The 18,078-nt window shown below is 42.1% G+C and overlaps 1 protein-coding gene across 3 annotated transcripts in view; it reads right to left on the reverse strand.

The window, feature by feature from the left end:
• L1CAM (L1 cell adhesion molecule) overlaps positions 1–18,078 on the reverse strand; it is a 1,396,060-nt gene that overhangs the window by 436,251 nt on the left and 941,731 nt on the right. For all 3 annotated transcript variants that reach the window (XM_073600356.1, XM_073600355.1, XM_073600354.1), the window contains 2 exons: positions 12,939–13,063; positions 6,594–6,695 (listed from right to left, as the gene is read on the reverse strand). In XM_073600356.1, the coding sequence (XP_073456457.1) occupies positions 6,594–6,695; positions 12,939–13,063 (227 nt within the window). The remainder of the gene's footprint in view (positions 1–6,593; positions 6,696–12,938; positions 13,064–18,078) is intronic.

Raw genomic sequence — 18,078 nt, forward strand, 5'->3', positions numbered from 1 at the left:
AGGAGGTCTACTGCTAAAATGACTGCACTCGATCTGACCTTCGCGGTGATACCTCACATGCATGGTGCAATTGCTGTTTACATTTGACGCCAGGCCGACGCTTGTGTTCGCCTTTGCGCGAGAGCGGGGGGGGGGGGGGGGCAGGGGTGCTTTTCTTTTTTTTTTTCTTTCTTATTTTTTTTGCGTTTTTATCTTATTTTTAAACTGTTCCTTTCATTTTTTTTTTTTAGCATTTTTATTGTTATCTCAGGGAATGTAAATATCCCCTATGATAGCAATAGGTAGTGACAGGTACTCTTTTTTGAAAAAAATGGGGTCTATTAGACCCTAGATCTCTCCTCTGCCCTCAAAGCATCTGACCACACCAAGATCGGTGTGATAAAATGCTTTCCCAATTTCCCAATGGCGAAATCTAAGTCATGAAATGCTCGTAGCTTCCGGTTTCTTAGGCCATAGAGATGATTGGAGCCATTCTGGTCTCTGATCAGCTCTATGGTCAGCTGGTCGAATCACTGGCTGCATTCTCAGGTTCCCTGTTGGGACAGGAGAGCCAGAGAAAAATATGGAAGACGGTGGGGGGGGGGGGCATTCCCTCCCACTGCTTGTAAAAGCAGTCTAGAGGCTAATTAGCTGCTAGGATTGGTTTTACATGAAAGCCAACCGCTGGCTGAAAAGAATGATACCAATATGATACCTAAACCTGCAGGCATCATTCTGGTATAACCACTTAAAATCCAGCAACATACCAGTACGTTGCTGGTCTTTGTTGGGCATATATTGTAAACTTTTTTTCATGCAGCCTGTGGGCTGAACGAAAAAAAGAGATTGATCGGTGGGTATGCCCACCATTAGAATACCTCCCTTCATCCACCCACTTCTAATGATGGGCATATATGCACCGTTTATATATGTCGAAGCATGGGGGCATCCTCCTGCAAAAGGTAGGAGCAAATCGCTCCTCCGGCCACTGCTGCCCCCACGCTTTGGCATATATGCTGAAGTATGTATCTGTGGTGGTGAAATCACCTCCGACAGCGCTGGAGTCATGGCTTTATGTATCGTGGGAGCAAACGCTGTTGCTGTCAAGATAAATAAATCCGCGCTGCAGCTGAATGGCGTACCTGAAAACAAAAAAATGGTTAACAAAAAAACACAGTAAACCGTAAAGTATAAAAAATTTACATACCTGAAAAGCAAGCATGATAAAACATAACAATAAAACATTGCAGAATAGAATACAGTAAAAAAGAGCAGAACAATAGAGAGAATAGAGAGAGAGTTAACAATAAAACAACTATTTTTTTTTTTTTTTTTGTGTTTTTATTTTTTTTACATTTTTTTTTATAACTGCAACCGGTTCCAGGTTTGGGTCTCTCAAAATGCGATGGCATCTTGGGAGACCCTGTGAAAGTGTGTCCTAGTATGTGCAATGCTGTACCCTACGCTAAAACTCAACTAGTGTATGGTAGCGCTCAAAACATTCACCAATGCAAAGACCAGGATTGCCAGGACAGGAGGGACAATAATAGCGGGTGTCACGCCTATATCCGCGCTTCCTGCAGACACTTCATTTTCTTTGGGGGGCTCGTTGGATAGGGGTACTCGGGAGGACATAAATAAAATGCCTCTCATGCAGCTGGCTTACTGCATTTGGTTGGGGATGGTGAGGTGGAGCACCGTCTGGAAACAGAAGGGCTCTGACGATCTCTTCCTGGAATTTAAGGAAGGATCCAGTCCGTCCTGAAGCTCTGTATAGCACATAAGCATTCAGCAAAGCCAATTGAAATAAGTATACAGACACTTTTTTGTACCAGCGTCTGGCCTTACGGGCAACTAGGTACAGCGCAAACAACTGGTCGTTGAGGTCCACCCCTCCCATATTTTGGTTATATTTGTGGACACAGAGGGGTTTCTCCACAACACCAGTCGCCGTAGTAATTTGGACCGTCGTGTCTGCATGAAGGGAGGTAAGAACGAAAACATTCTTATTGTCCCTCCACTTCATAGCGAGCAAATTATTACACCGCAAGCAGGCTCTCTCCTCCAGCCTAAGACGGGAATCTACAAGCCGCTGGGGAAAGCCCCGGCGATTAGATTGCACGGTGCCACATGCTCCAATTTGATGATCAAAAAGGTGACTAAAAAGTGGCACGCTCGTGTAATAATTGTCCACATATAAATGGTACCCCTTTCCGAATAAGGGTGACACCAAGTCCCACACAATCTCGCCAGAGCTTCCTATGTAGTCAGGGCAGTTTGTCGGCTCTGCGTGACTATCTTTGCCCTTGTAAACCATAAAGCTACATGTATAGTGGCCCTGTCACAGAGCTTATACATCTTGACCCCGTATCTGGCACGCTTGCTGGGAAGGTACTGTTTGAATGACAAGCGGCCAGAAAATTTAATCAGGGACTCATCAACGCAGACAACTTGATGGGGAGTAAACAAGTCTGCAAAACGTTGGTTGAAGTGGTTTACAAGGTGCCGAATTTTGTAGAGCCAATCGTATTCAGGGTCTCCACGAGGACGACAGAGTTAATTGTTGTTGAAGTGCATGAACCGCAAAATCTGCTCGTATCGTGCCCTGGCCATGGAGGCAGAGAACACGGGCATATGGTAAATTGGGTCAGTGGACCAATATGACCGCAACTCACTCTTTTTATTTATGCCCATGTTGAAGGAAAGGCCCAGAAAGATCTTAAATTCAGAGACCGTAATTGGTCTCCAATCTCTGGCAAGGGAGGACTGGGGAATAGTGGCGATGTGTTGACCAGCGTACAAATTGCTTTGGTCCACAATAGATCTACAGAGATCTTCGGTGAAAAACAGCGAATAAAAATCAAGTGACGTAAAATCAACTGTTTCCACCTGAATGCCGGGCTGGCCAGTGAATGGGGAAAGTACGGGTGCTGCAGAAGTGGTGGGTTCCCAATTAGGATTGGCGAATGCAGCAGGAAGGGCACGACGGGCCTGTCTTTGTCTTCTAGGTGGCAGTGGGACACTACTTGTGCTTGCCACCTCGCCAGCTTGAACTGCACTTATGGGACTCGCCACATCACCAAGTGTTACTGCAGTGCTGGATGTACGACCAGGGTGTACCAGGCCGCTAGTGCTTGCCAGTTCACCAGAAGGAATAGCGGCGCTAGTACTTCTCTGCTCCATACGAGAGCCCTGTGGTTCCTGCACCTCAACAACAGCAGAAGAAGTTTGGAGTCTGGTACGCCTGACCTTGGCAGGGACCAAAACTCTGTCGTCAGAGCTATCTGTCATGAAGCCGCTGCCGTCTACAGGATTGTATTCTGAGCCTGAATCTGACAGATGAGTAACTTCCTCTTCACTATCTGTCATGCTCAGAAACGTGTAGGCCTCTTCACTAGTGTACCTTCGATTTGCCATTTTGGGCTCTAAATTTAGTGGTACACTAGTGAGACTCACAGGCAAAAAAGCTCCTGACTGTCAGCGACTGTATGAAAGCGCTACCAAAAAACTGCGATCGCAGGGATCAGGCCTGACTCTGTGAATGCTGCAGTTATGTGTGCTTAGTGTTTTGTAAGTGTCAGTGATCGATCGATACTGCACTTGGGTGGGCTGGGCCGAGGGGCAAAACGCAGGTGCTAGCAGGTATCTGGGCTGATCCCGCTAACATTGCGTTTTTGGGAACCCTAAACTGCTTGGGACGCTAGTATAGATCTGATTGGATCAGCTATTGATCTGTTCAGATACTATAGCACTAAGGGAGGTGTATGCTGCGTGCGTGGGTGTTAGCGCTACTGGCACTCACCAGATGCTGCCTGGGGCGACGCAGACCTTATCTGACCCTAAAACTTAACTTATATCACCACCGGGCGATCATGGGGCTAAACCTTTATTAGGTAATAAACGGCGGGTGCCCTAAAACTATAAAAAACAAACTAACTAACCAGCGTCACCCGTAACAGTTATACGGTGATCACTGGCGAAAGGGTTAACTAGGGGGCAATCAGGGGGTTAAAACCTTTACTAGGTAGTATATGGGGGTCCCTGTCGCTGTAAAACACTGACGGCGAACCTATATACTTACCTCCCTAACTAGCGTCACCTGTGTCACTAATACAGTGATCAGATAAACGATCGCTTAGTGACACTGGCGACGGGGGGTGATCACGGGGTTAAAACTTTATTAGGGGGGGTTAGGGGGGTACCCTAGACCTAAAGGGGGCTAACCCTAACTGCCCTACCACTTCTAACTGTCACAAACTGACACCAATGCAATAATCAGAAAAAAAACAAAAAATTGCTATTGGTGTCAGTGTGACAGGGGGTACAAGGGGGTGATCGGGGGGTGAAAAGTGTGCCTGCATGTTCTACTGTTAGTGTAGTGTTGGTGCAAACTTACTTGATGTCTTCTCTCCTCGGCGCTGGAACGAAAAGACCGGCTCGAGGAGAGATGACATCACTTCCTCCGCTTCAGTTTACATTACAGAAGCCAAGGAAGCATTTAATTCACCAGGAGCGATCGCGAGAGGGGGGCACAAATGAGTGGCCTCCCCCTCACCTTTGATTGCCCCTGACGATAATCCGACCTCCGCAGGCACCGGGGGGGGGGGGGTCCGATCTGACCCCCGCCCGCGGGCAGGCAAGGACTTATATATAAGTCCTTTTGCCTGCCCATGCCATTATGCCGACGTACATCGTCGTGCAGCGGTCGGCAACTGGTTAAAGTGTATAATATGTTTTCATAACATTTTTCACAAAGTTCCAAAAGATCAGTTTTTTATTAACAACTATAGCTTTCCTGACTTTCGTTAGACATACAGGCATCTGCAGCACACAAGGCAGTAGTAGGTTAGGTTATACAGTTACTGAAATTTAAGAGGGCTGGTCTGGGCTGGTTTGCCTGTAGTTTTCCCACAGAATTGTGACAATATAGTGACAGTCATAAGTTCACAACATGAGGTTCTTCATATAATTTATTTGTAATTGGAATGATATGTTTGAACTGTAATATCATTAAAAATACAGTACTTGTAAACACATAAAATTACAGTTTGAGTTATAAAAATATTGGTTACGGCCACTCCAGGCCTAGATGTTTTTCTATGTATCTTTTGCAGCAGTTCTCAGTGGAACCGGTGTTGAGGGAAAACCTTCATACGGGGACACCTGTTCCACTGAACACTGCTGTAAGGTCCTTTAACAAATTGTTAATGTAAAAATGTATTACTGTCTCTTTGGCAGATAGTAACTGAAATTTCAATTATTTATTGTTGTCCCTGTGCTGCAGCTGGGGAGATTCACCCTCTATTTGACCTGTTTACAATTTTCACCAAAAGTATGATTAAATCCAGAACAGAAATAGAGGGGACCTCTATTCTATTGATCCTGGTGGCTACCTAGATATCCCCTCACTTTCTGTGGTGGCTATGAAACTGAAATTGAAGGGAAATCTCTCCAGTTGGATGCAGTTGACAAAACTGCTGGGCTTTACAGTACAGTATTAACCAGTTGCCGACCAGGCTTTTTTTGGCACTTTTTGTTTACATTTTAAATCAGTATTATTTTGCTAGAAAATTACTTATAACCCCCCAAACATTATACATTTTTATAAGTAGAGACTATAGAGAGTATTTGTGCAGCGGTTTTGTAAAAGTGTTTTTTTTTTGGGAAAAAATACACAATATTTACTCCAATTTTTTTGTACAAAGTGAAAGAGGGTGTTACGCCGAGTAAATAGATACTGAACATGTCACGCTTTAAAATTGCGCATGCGCGTGGAATGGCGACTAGCACTAGAATTATTGCACTCACTCTAACATTTGCGGTGATACCTCACATTTGCTTGTATTTTTCTGATTGTTAGAGCAGATTTCAAAATCAATTCAAAATCACATCAATTTACTAAGAAATTCGATGCAACATGGGATCCATGGATACGTTATCTATCTACACCTTAAAGCGCTTCTGGCTGACCCTCTTCTCTCCTCTCTCTTTTTTCTTTCTCTTTTTATTCTTTCCTTTTTTCTTTCTTTCCATTTATTTCCTTTTCTCTTTGTCTTTTCTTTTTTTTCTTAAAATTTATGTTGATCTGGTTATTGTTGTTAACTATAAGATGTTCTGACAGAACATATATCTCTATGCTGAAATGATACTAGTAGAAATGTATACAGGGGTTCCCTTTTTCCCTCCCCCTCCCTACCCTTCCAAATCCCCCCCCCCTTTTTTTTTCCTCTGTTCCTTACAACATACATCTTTCTCCCTGTGCAAGTCATTCCTAATGCTATAATTTAAAGTAGCTTGATGGGACAACCTGCAACCGGTCCCTAGTTGATTAGAGATGTATTTTTTTACTCTACAGTGAATGACTTGACAAACAAAAAAAAATTGTTATTATGTTATATGGCTATGTTAATTCGCACTCCCGCCAAACGCTTTTACGTCGAGTTTCTTATCCAGAGGTTCTATGTCTATGACTATTTGAAAGAGTAGCACTGCCTGAGGGTACTTGATTTTCACTTCTGTTTTTGTCACTTGTGCCTTATACAACATTGTTACTTCAATACACATATTGAAATACAAAATCACATCAATTAAGGTTAAAAGGTATAAAACTTTACCGTCAATGGGGCTATTGTTATCTTTTCCTGGGGTCCAGCTTAAAGTCACACTTGTATCTTGAAATGTGGAGAGTTCCAAGTTGTAAGGAGGCTCTGGTAAGTCTAAAAGCATTACATTAAAATACACTTAACATGATTTATGACAGAAGGTAATAGATCTTAGGGGATCACAGTATAATGAATATTTACTGAGTACCATTAATAACTCACAGCCTGGATGAACAAGCAAGGCACCAAAGAATTAAGGGGCAGTTGGTGGAACCTTACACCTAAATATACAGTTGTGCTCATAGGTTTACAGTACATACCTTGCAGAATTTATGATTCCTTGGCCATTTTTCAGAGAATATGAATGATAACACAAAAACTTTTCTTTCACTCATGGTTAGTGTTTGGCTGAAGCCATTTATTATTAATCAACTGTGTTTATTCTTTTTAAATCATAATGACAACAGAAACTACCCAAATGACCCTGATCAAAAGTTTACATACCCCAGTTCTTAATACCGTGTATTGCACCCTTTAACATCAATGACAGCTTGAAGTCTTTTGTGGTATTTGTGGATGAGGCTCTTTATCTTCTCAGATGGTAAAGCTGCCCATTCCTCTTGGCAAAAAGCCTCCAGTTCCTGTAAATTCTTGAATTGTCTTGCATGAACTGGACGTTTGAGATCTCCCCAGAGTGGCTCAATGATATTAAGGTCAGGAGAGGGAGATGGCCACTCCAGAACCTTCAGTTTATTCCGCTGTAGCCAATGACAGGTCCACTTGGCCTTGTGTTTTGGATCATTGTCATGTTGGAATGTCCAAGTAGGTCCCATGCACAGCTTCCTGGCTGATGAATGCAAATGTTCCTCCAGTATTTTTTGATAACATACTGCATTCATCTTGCCATCAATTTTGACCAAATTTCCTGTGCCTCTGTAGCTCACACATCCCCAAAACATCAGCAATCCACGTCTGTGTTTCACAGTAGGAATGGTGTACCTTTCATCATAGGCCTTGTTGACTCCTCTCCAAATGTAGCGTTTATGGTTGTGGCCAAAAAGCTCAATTTTGGTCTCATCACTCCAAATTACTTTGTGCCAGAAGGTTTGAGGCTTGTCTCTGTGCTGTTTGGCATATTGTAAGTGGGATACTTTGTGCCACTTGCGTAGTAATGGCTTTCTTTTGGCGACTCAACCATGCAGACCATCTTTCTTCAAGTGCCTCCTTATTGTGCATCTTGAAACAGCCACACCACATGTTTTCAGAGAGTCCTGTATTTCACCTGAAGTTATTTGTGGGTTTTTCTTTGCATCCCAAACAATTTTCCAGGCAGTTGTGGCTAGAATTTTAGTTGGTCTACCTGACCATGGGTTGGTTTCAACAGAACCCCTCATTTTCCACTTCTTGATTAGAGTTTGAACACTGCTGATTGGCATTCTCAATTCCTTAGAATATCTTTTTATATCCCTTTCCTGTTTTATACAGTCCGCAGATCCTTTGACAATTCTTTTGCTTTCCCCGTGAATCAGAATCCAGAAACTTCAGTGCAGCGCTGGATGAAAGATTCGAGGGTCAAACCTCTTTTGTGTCAACTTCTGTGCATGTTATCAGGCCAAAATCACCAGGGTATGTAAACTTTTGATCAGGGTCATTTGGTTAGTTTCTGTTGTGATTATGATTTAAAAAGAGTAAACCAATTGATTGATAATAAATGGCTTCAGCCAAATACTAACCATGAGTGAAAGAAATGTTTTTGTGTTATCATTCATATTCTCTGAAAAATGGCCAATAAATCATAAATTCTGCCAGGGTATGTAAACTTATGAGCACAACTGTACATACTGTATGAAACATACATATACACAGAAAATAAAGGCATAATATTAGTTTAGTTATACATACAGGGGGTATAGAAAAGAATAACTCCCTTAAAAAAAAAAAATCACATTTTGTGGCCTTAAATGTAGACAGACATAGCTTTTGTTTTAGCCAGCAAATATTTACTCAGTGCAACGTAAAAAAAACAAAAAAAGCGAAAGATATACAGTGCCTTGAAAAAATATTCATACCCTTGAAATTTTTCACATTTTGTCATGTTACAACCAAAAACGTAAATTTATTTTAATGGGATTTTAAGTGATAGACCAACACAAACTGGCACATAATTGTGAAGTAGAAGGAAAATGATAAATGGTTTTCAACTTTTTTTTACAAATAAATATTTGAAAAGAGTGGCATGCATTTGTATTCAGCCCCCTTTACTCTGATACCCCTTAACTAAAATCTAGTGGAGCCAATTGCCTTTTGAAGTCACCTAATTAGTAAATAGAGTCCACCTGTGTGTAATTTAATCTCAGTATAAATACAGCTGTTCTGTGAAGCCCACAGAGGTTTGTTAGAGAACCTTAGTGAACAAAGAGCATTATGAAGGCCAAGGAACACACCAGACAGGTCAGGGATGAAGTTGTGGAGAGGTTTAAAGCAGGGTTAAGTTATACAAAAATATACCAAACTTTGAACATCTCACGGAGCACTGTTCAATCCATCATCCGAAACTGGAAAGAGTATGGCACAACTGCAAACTTACCAAGACATGGCCGTCCACCTAAACTGACAGGCTGGCCAAGGAGAGCATTAATCAAGCAGCCAAGAGGCCCATGGTAACTCTGGAGGAGCTGCAGAGATCCACAGCTCAGGTGACAGACTCTGTCCATAGGACAACTATTATGCCCTGTACACACGATCAGACTTTCAGATGGAAAATGTGCGATTGGAGCTTGTTGTCTTAAATTCCGACCGTGTGTAGGCTCCATCGGACTTTTTCCATCGGAATTTCCGACACACAAAGTTTGAGAGCTGGATCTAAAATTTTCCGACAACAAAATCCTTTTGCGTAAATTTGGATCGTGTGTAGACAATTCCGACGCACAAAGTGCCGCGCATGCTCAGAATCAAGCAGAAGAGCCGCACTGGCTATAGAACTTCATCATACGTGTTGTACGTCATCACGTTCTTGGCGTTTGGAATTTACGACTAACTTTGTGTGACCGTGTGTATGCAAGACAAGTTTGAGCCAACATCCGTCGGAAAAAATCCAATGGATTTTGTTGTCGGAATGTGCGATCATGTGTCCAGGGCATTAGTCGTGCACTCCACAAATCTGACCTTTATGGAAGAGTGGCAAGAAGAAAGCCATTGATAAAAGAAAGCCATAAGAAGTCCCGTTTACAGTTTGCGAGAAGCCATGTGCAAGGGAGCAAACATGTGGTAGAAGGTGCTCTGGTCAGATGAGACCAAAATTGAACTTTATGGGCCTAAAAGCAAAACACTATGTGTGGTGGAAAACTAACACTACACATCACCCTGAACACACCATCCCCACCGTGAAACATGGTGGTGGCAGCATCATGTTGTGGGGATTCTTTTCTACAGCAGGGACAGGAAAGCTGGTCAGAGTTGATGGGAAGATGGATGGAGCCAAATACAGTGCAATATTAGAAGAAAACCTGTTAGAGTCTGCAAAAGACTTGAGACTAGGGCAGAGGTTCACCTTCCAGCAGGACAACAACCCTAAACATACAGCCAGAGCTACAATGGAATGGTTTAGATCAAAGTATATTCATGCATTGGAATGGCCCAGGCAAAGTCCAGACCTGAATCCAATTAAGAATCTGTGGCAAGACTTGGAAATTGCTGTTCACAGATGCTCTCCATCTAATCTGCGAAGCTTGAGGTATTTTGCAAAGAAGAATGGGCAAAAAGCTCACTCTAGATGTACAAAGCTGGTAGAGACGTACCCAAAAAGACTTGCAGCTGTAATTGCAGTGAAAGGTGGCTCTTCAAAATATTGACTCAAGGGGCTGAAAACAAATGCACGCTACACTTTTCAGATATTTATTTGTAAAACATTTTGAAAACCATTATTTTTTTTCCACTTCACAATTCTGTGCCACTTTGTGTTGGTCCATCACATACAGTCCCAATAAAATACATTTATGTATTTGGTTGTAGCATGACAAAATGTGGAAAATTTCAAGGGATATGAATACTTTTTCAAGGCACTGTAACCAGAACATTCAGAAAAAAAAATCAAAAACAGAATCAGTTGGAAAAAAGGATCACCCCTTGTGTTAATATTTTGTTGAACCACCTTTTGCTTTAATTACAGCCTTAAATCTGTTGGGATATGTATCTACTAACTTTGCACATTTAGACTTTGTAATATTTGCCCACTCGTCTTTGCAGAACTGCTCAAGTTCAGTTAAATTTGACGATGACCATTTGTGGACCACAGTCTTCAAGTCATTCCCCAGATTTTCAATGGGTTTCAAGTCTGGGCTCTAACTAGACCATGCAAGGACATTCACCTTTTCCTCCTTCAACCACTGTGTGGTCAATTTTGCTGTGTGCTTTGGGTCATTGTCATGTTGGAAGGTAAACCTTCTTCCCACAGACAACTTTCTGGCAGAGGGCAGCAGATTTTCCTCCAGAATTTGACTATATTTTGCCCCATCTGTATTTCCTTTTACCCGGACAAGTGCTCCAGTCAATGCTGCAGAGAAACACCTCCAAAACAAGATATTATCACCTTCATACTTTACTGTAGGAACAGTGTTATTTGGATGGTGATCTGTATTGGATTTCCACCAGACATTATGTTTGGTGCTGAGGCCAAATAAAACAAAATTGTCTCATCTGACCATAACCCATTTTTCCATGTGGCCTCAGAATCTTCTAGATTTTTTCTTGAAACCTTCCCATACAAGCCACATTTGTGGAGAATTTGTGATATTGTTCAGATCAGTTTGGAGCGACGTCCTAATCCAGGAAGGGTCTGTGTTGTATTGAATACTTTCCACTTCTTAATAATAGACTTAACTTTGCTTCCAGGCATTGATAAGGCCTTTGAAAATGTTTTTAATCCATCTCCTGACTTGTGTCTGTCCACAACTTTATCCCAGAAAACATTTGAAAGTGCCCTACCACCCATAGTTGATTGTTTGCTTCAGATGCACTATGAAGGACTGAAATGCTCCAGGAAAGCTCTTTTCATGCAGAGCTAATCAAAATGGCCACAGCTGATCATAGTTGAAAGCCAAATGGCTTTGTGTGCCATTGAGAAGGTGATTGCTTACACCTGATTGAGTTTACAAGTCATTTTTAGGTAGAAGTGATCCTTTTTCCAACTCCAAATCAGTAATTCTGATTTAGAATTTTTTTCTGATATGTTGGTGTTATATCTTTCACTTAGATGTTATAAGGTGCACAGCTGGATACAATAAAAACTGTGTCTGTCTTCATTTCAGGCTGAAAAGCAACAAAATGTGATTATTTTAAAGGGGGAAGGGTTGATTCTTTTTTATACCCACTGTATATTGTAAAAAAAACTAAAACATACATTCAATAAAGCTAAGTACATACAAAATACATAATAAAGAGACTTGGGACTCTGATGCACAGTACTGCTAATTACTTTACTTTACTTACTTAGCTTTGGAAACATTCTGTCCACTCGCTGAGCTTTGATACTGCTAAAATTCAGTATTCATTACCCAATGATTTTTACCATTAGGTTGTAGGATTTTAAAATTATTTTATTGTCTGCATGATTTTATCATCTGCATATACTGTATACTGTATATTTAAAGGGATCTATCATTGATAGTCCAGTTGGAGCTAGAGCAGTGCAGTGCAGTGTGTATGCAACAGTGTAAGTACAGCACGCTGTGTGGTTTGTTTCTATGCATATTTCTTTGGTTTGTTATCTGAATGTATGCTCATTTTAAATCTCCCATTATAATGGCTGTAGGATATAAAAACTCTTGACAAATTCAGTCACTTGCTATTTACATATAGCTTCCCATTGTACCCTACAAAACTGTATATCTGTAATAGTGTAGAGCATTATATAGTTTGAATTTGAGCTATTTTGCTTATTTTGTATATCATCTCTTGCAATAGGTGTGCACAGCCTATGCATTAGGGTGTGCACCTCAAAGATCACTTTATTATTTTTTACAATTTTTTTTTCGAACTTTATAGGAGCCCCATTAGGGGGCTTTTCTGAAATATCAGGACTTTTAAACAGGGGGAATCTGTGCCACAAAGAGTTATTAGGGTGTGCCTAGGCACACCCTGTGCGCCCACCTATGTCTCTTGTGCTTATTTCCTACTAACATCTCAGAACCCGCAGAAGCAGCTTGACCACAGGTTCACAGATATGCAGTATTCATTGCTATTGTTAAACCTTGTATTCTCTTAATGTTTTATTTCAATCTCAAAACCAGACAGAGATAAATGCCAACTTCACAGTAAGAAGAATTTTGAATCTAAGTGAAAATGTCTTTGTATACTGACCGAGCATGATTAAACGAGCAGATCTGCTCACTGAATCCAGTTCACTATGAACAACACACGTATAATTTGCCTGGTCACCTTCCTGCACATTCACTATGCTGAGAATATAGTCTTTAATAAAATACCTGCACAGAAAAAAAAAAAAAACATAGATTAATGCAAAAACTATAGTAAATATGTTTTCCCTTAGGCCCCTTACACACGGGGCGGGCTCCAATGGAGTCCTCCTGCTCAGAGGGGAATCTGCCTGCTGATCCCTGCTGAGAAGGCAGATGGCTGGTCCACTCACCTTATGCAGAGCAGACATAGCTCACACTCCTCTATGGGAGGTCAGATGTAAACAGACTGACGGTGCGTTTGCACACAAATGCCATCTGATCCGATCCACCAGACGATTGGCGTCTGTTTTTAGCAGATAGGATCATAATGGATGTCGGCGGGTGTCAAAGGACACCCACCACTCACTAGCGGACCACTCTGGAGGTCCGCTAGTGAGAAGGGGGCCTTAAAAGTAAAACCTTCAAAGAGACCAGACTATTTATGTCAACAAAAAGCTTCCCTTAACATAATATGTGTATAGATTTTATACCTGTAATAGTCTCTCTTGTGTAAAACACCCAAAAGCCCTAGCTCTGAGGAAGGGGGTGCGCCCCTGAAACGCATTAGCTGTACCCCATGTTCTGTGCATGTCCATGCACTGTGTTTATGGCCTTTTATCAGTTGCATTTTGTGAGTACCCACTTTTATACAAAAATGTCTTATTATTAAATTATCTCTGGTAATGCACTAGATGTGCACGCCTTTCATTTCTGTTTTTCTTGTAGTTCCTTTCGGATTACCCCATCTGAGGAATGCAGCATCCACCTAGTTTTGGGATACCATATATACCTTTTCAGACCACCATTTTATCTGACATGTTACTCCTCACCTTGGAAGACCTATTAGCGCTGGAAGTGACAGTTTTTTGTAACCCAAAAGCCCTAAGACTGTTGATGGGCATCACCATCTTAGATGTGATATCAGCAATCTTAGATGTGAAGTTAGCAGCCCCAACTGAATAACTGACAAAGATATATAGTAAATTGGCATTGTGTGCACCAAATGCCTTCACAAACCCAGATATTACCTTGTAAAAATAGCAGCAACATTATCACTAAGTTGTGCATTGCTTGTGCAGAGAGCAGAGCTGTGGGAGCCTCCAAGGCTGTCTGCAGAAGACTTCAAGAGGAGGCGGAGATGAGACCAGGGGCCTGCTGATATCACATCCAAGTTGGCACAAGGAAAGAGAGCAGCAGTGACCAGTCTTTATTACAAGCTCCTGCACAAAGGCAACGTTTTACACTGGATTACTGCACATATAAATACACAAAGCACACCAAGATTCAAGGAGGAATACACATTTCTTTTGTATTTATACAATATTTAGATATCCCAGAGTTCAACTTTCTACCCTTTGCTGTGTCTTATTGCTACTGATCTGCAGTCTCTTTTTGTTTACAAGTATGCATGCACTTAAGAGGTGGATGCAGGGCATTTTCAACAGGCACAACAGTGGGACATGCATGCCAGAAACAGTGGACCATATGTAAAGAAAAAGCTACTTGTAGTTTCCATCGAAAGCCCAAGTAACATGATGGCAACTCAGGATCAGGGAGAAGCAAATCTGTTCAGGTTTGATTTGCTGAGGGTTTGGCAAATGCCCTTTAAATCTGAGTGAAACAAAACTTAGGCAGGCTATGAATTATCCAATTTTCTATCTTTGCTTGATTCCCCCATCAACACCGCTACTGTCTTCTGCCAGTGGAGAGCCTTCCCTTCTGGCAGAACACAATGATTAGTGTTGTCAGTGGCACTAATCGTTTGGGGAAAAACCCGACAGGCTGGTTGTAAATAAGGCAATTGATAGATTAACTTGTATACAGCCAGGGTGCTCATACATGGATCAAAATTCAGCTAGTCTCTACTGAACCAGCTGAATTTCAATCCATGTATAGCCGGCTGTAGAGGTGAATACCAATTAACCACTTGCCGTCCGCCGATGCACTCTCATTCTGGGATGACATCATATAACAGCGCCCCAGAACCGCTGCTATCGCTATATGTTCCTAGGACACGGCACAACCCTGATTTCAGTAAAGAGTTGATGACGCGGCTCTTTACCCATGTGATTGACTGTCCAATCACAGCTGGTCACATGTTTATCGGCTCTCCTCGGCTCACACTGACAAAGTGTGTGGCAAGGAGAGCTGAACAGCGGAATCTCCTCGCAGGGGAGACCTGTACGGGTAATAAGGCCACGGATCATCAGTGCCCTGATTACAGTACAGGACAGCAGTGCCCATCAGTGACGCCAATCAGTGCTGCCTTTCAGTACCTGCTCATCAGTGCCGTTCCTCAGTGCCCATCGGTGCTGCCTATCAGTGCTCATCAGTGCCACCTAATCAATGCCCTTCAGTGCCACCTCAGTGCCCATAAGTACCCCCTCATCAGCGCACATCAGTGAAGAAAAAATACTTATATACAAAATTTAATGGCAGAAACTAAGAAAAACATATTTATTTGTTTTTTTTTTTGCAAAATTTTCGCTTTTTTAGCAAAAAATTAAAAACCCAGCAGTGATTAAATACCACCAAAAGAAAGATCTATTTATGATAAAAAATTAATTTTGGCACAGTGTTGCATGACCACGTAATTGTCATTCAAAGTGTGACAGCACTGAAAGCTGAAAACTGGCCTGGGCAGGAAGGGGCTAAAAGTGCCAGTAGGCAAGTGGTTAAAGTCTACAGGAAGTGAATCCTGCTAATCAATTCTGGTAATTCTAGGACTAATAGGTAAACTATTCTTAAAAGAAAAACAGCATGGGAGCTGTTTAATCCTTTAAATTATTACAGCTTGGGGTTAAAGGAGAAGTATGGGTTTTAGTTTTTTTCCCACATTATATTTACCTAGGTTCATGCAGCATCGGTCCGATGCTGCATCTGTCCCCCCCGGCGTCTCTGCACTGAGAACCGAGCCATTGAACACCACCGATGGCTCGGTTCTCACAGCTCCCCCGCTGACTGTCAATCAACAGCTCTCCTGCTCTGCTCCTATACGCTCACTGGTGCACCTGGTGGATCCAGACTTCCAGAGACGCGGTGCCTGGACTGATCTGTGTGACGTCAGCAGAGAGCGGACTTCAGATTGCTCTCTGCTGAAAACGGGTCACAGGAGTGCAAATCAAAATTGCACTCCTGTGACCCATAGAGCCCAGCCGAATGAGCTCAGGCTGAACTTTTCCTTTAATGCTGTACATGTTATTACAAAACAGTACTCATACTGCTGGAATGTACGAGAATTGGAATTGTTTTTTTTTTTCTTTTACAAATAGCTTGGCTTTAAAGCAACTGTAGCATTCCTTTCTGGTTTTTAGTTTGAAAAAATGATTTCCAGTTGTTTGGGCACTGGCAAAAGCTAAGCTAAAACCCAGTGCTGCATAAGCCCTCCCATTCCCAACCTGCCTCCAGTTTTGTACCACGCAATACAGGAGTGATCATAGACCCAGAGGTTCGGTGCCTGTGTCCTTCAACGTTCTTCTAAGAAAAAGATTTTACAAGTAGGTCAGAAAGAACTCCTTTATTGTAAGTCACAGAATTGGTTAATTAGACCAATAGAGCGTCCAAAAGCAATCCCATTAGGGGTGTGCAACACAGCAAAAAATGGCCCCCAGGAATGCCAAAAAGAACAGTCCAAACTCACAGGGCCTTCTGAAGCACTTTCCAACCATCAGCTGAGGCCTGAAAATCCACCTAGTAGAATTTGCAAATGTAAAATTATGCACTTGGGAGCCAAAAGCATGTATGCATGCATCATACATTCTAGGGATGAGTACAACTGGAGGTGTCAGTGGTCCAGAAGGATCTGGGTGTTCTGGTAGATTATAGAAGAAATATATGAGATAAAACCACATACAGAAAGGCTTCTTTACAGCAAGAGCTATAAAAATGTGGAATAGATGTCTTCAAGAACTAGTTTTATCTGATTACTCTCTGGGGGATCAGGAAGGAATTTATTTTTCCCCTGCTGCAGCAAATTTGACCATACTTTATAGGGTTTTTTTTGTCCCCCTCTGGATCAACTGTTGGCATAGGATTCTGTATATAGAGTTTTTCTATGTATTTCATTTATTTATTTGTTTTCTGTTGGTTGAACTAAATGGATTTTTTTCACCCTTATTGTGCATCAAGTTCTGACAATGAAGGAGAAGGAGTTGAATGACAGCACCACTTCCGTCCATTTGCAGAACGCAACAGTGCCATCTTAATAGCATAATGGGCAGGGACGCCTTTAATATTGACTGGACCATGGGCAAACATTTTCTTGGGCCCCCTCTTCCATGCAATTTCGCTCTCCACATGCTTTGGGACATACAATAAATAGCAGCTAGACTCAAAATCAGGTTAATGAATCAGATCAGGCAGCATTTGCGATTGGTTGCCAGAGGTTACAGAGTACCATTACCGATCACTGACTGGCTGCTAGGTTACAGCACACATTATGGCTCACTTGTTATTTGCTAGAGGTTACAGCACATGACTTCTGCTTGTTGATTGGTTGCTAGAGATTACTGTACATCAATACTGCTCACTGATTGCTAGAGGTTACTGGACATCTATACCATTTACTAATTGGTTGCTAGAGGTTACTGCACATTATTACTGCTCACTGGTTCCTAGAGGTTACTGTATAATCCTTACTGCTCAACGACTGGTTGCAAGAGGTTAGTGCACAGCGTTACTGCTCACTGATTGGTTGCTAAAGGTTACAGTACATAATCTCCTCACTGCCTGCACACCATGGACTGGGGAGGTGAGGGTACCCATCAATAGACAGAAAACTCCTAGGGGTCCTAGGACTCCTGGGATCAGTGGCAATGCTGAGGGGGGGGGGGGGTGATCAGTGGCAATGCTGGGGGGTTGATGGGCACAATAACAGTGGTGGGGGGGATGGGGTTATTTAGGAGGCAGTACACTGTGGCAAATTCTGAATCATGTAGAGCAAAGCTGGAAATCTTTGGCAAGTATATAGTGGGGGATTCTACCAATGTAATGGGGAATTTACAATGACCACCAACGTGAGGGGGGATTTGCACTGACCACCA

Source organism: Aquarana catesbeiana, linkage group LG09 (assembly GCF_042186555.1).
Source record: "Aquarana catesbeiana isolate 2022-GZ linkage group LG09, ASM4218655v1, whole genome shotgun sequence".
Taxonomy (NCBI): domain Eukaryota; kingdom Metazoa; phylum Chordata; class Amphibia; order Anura; family Ranidae; genus Aquarana; species Aquarana catesbeiana.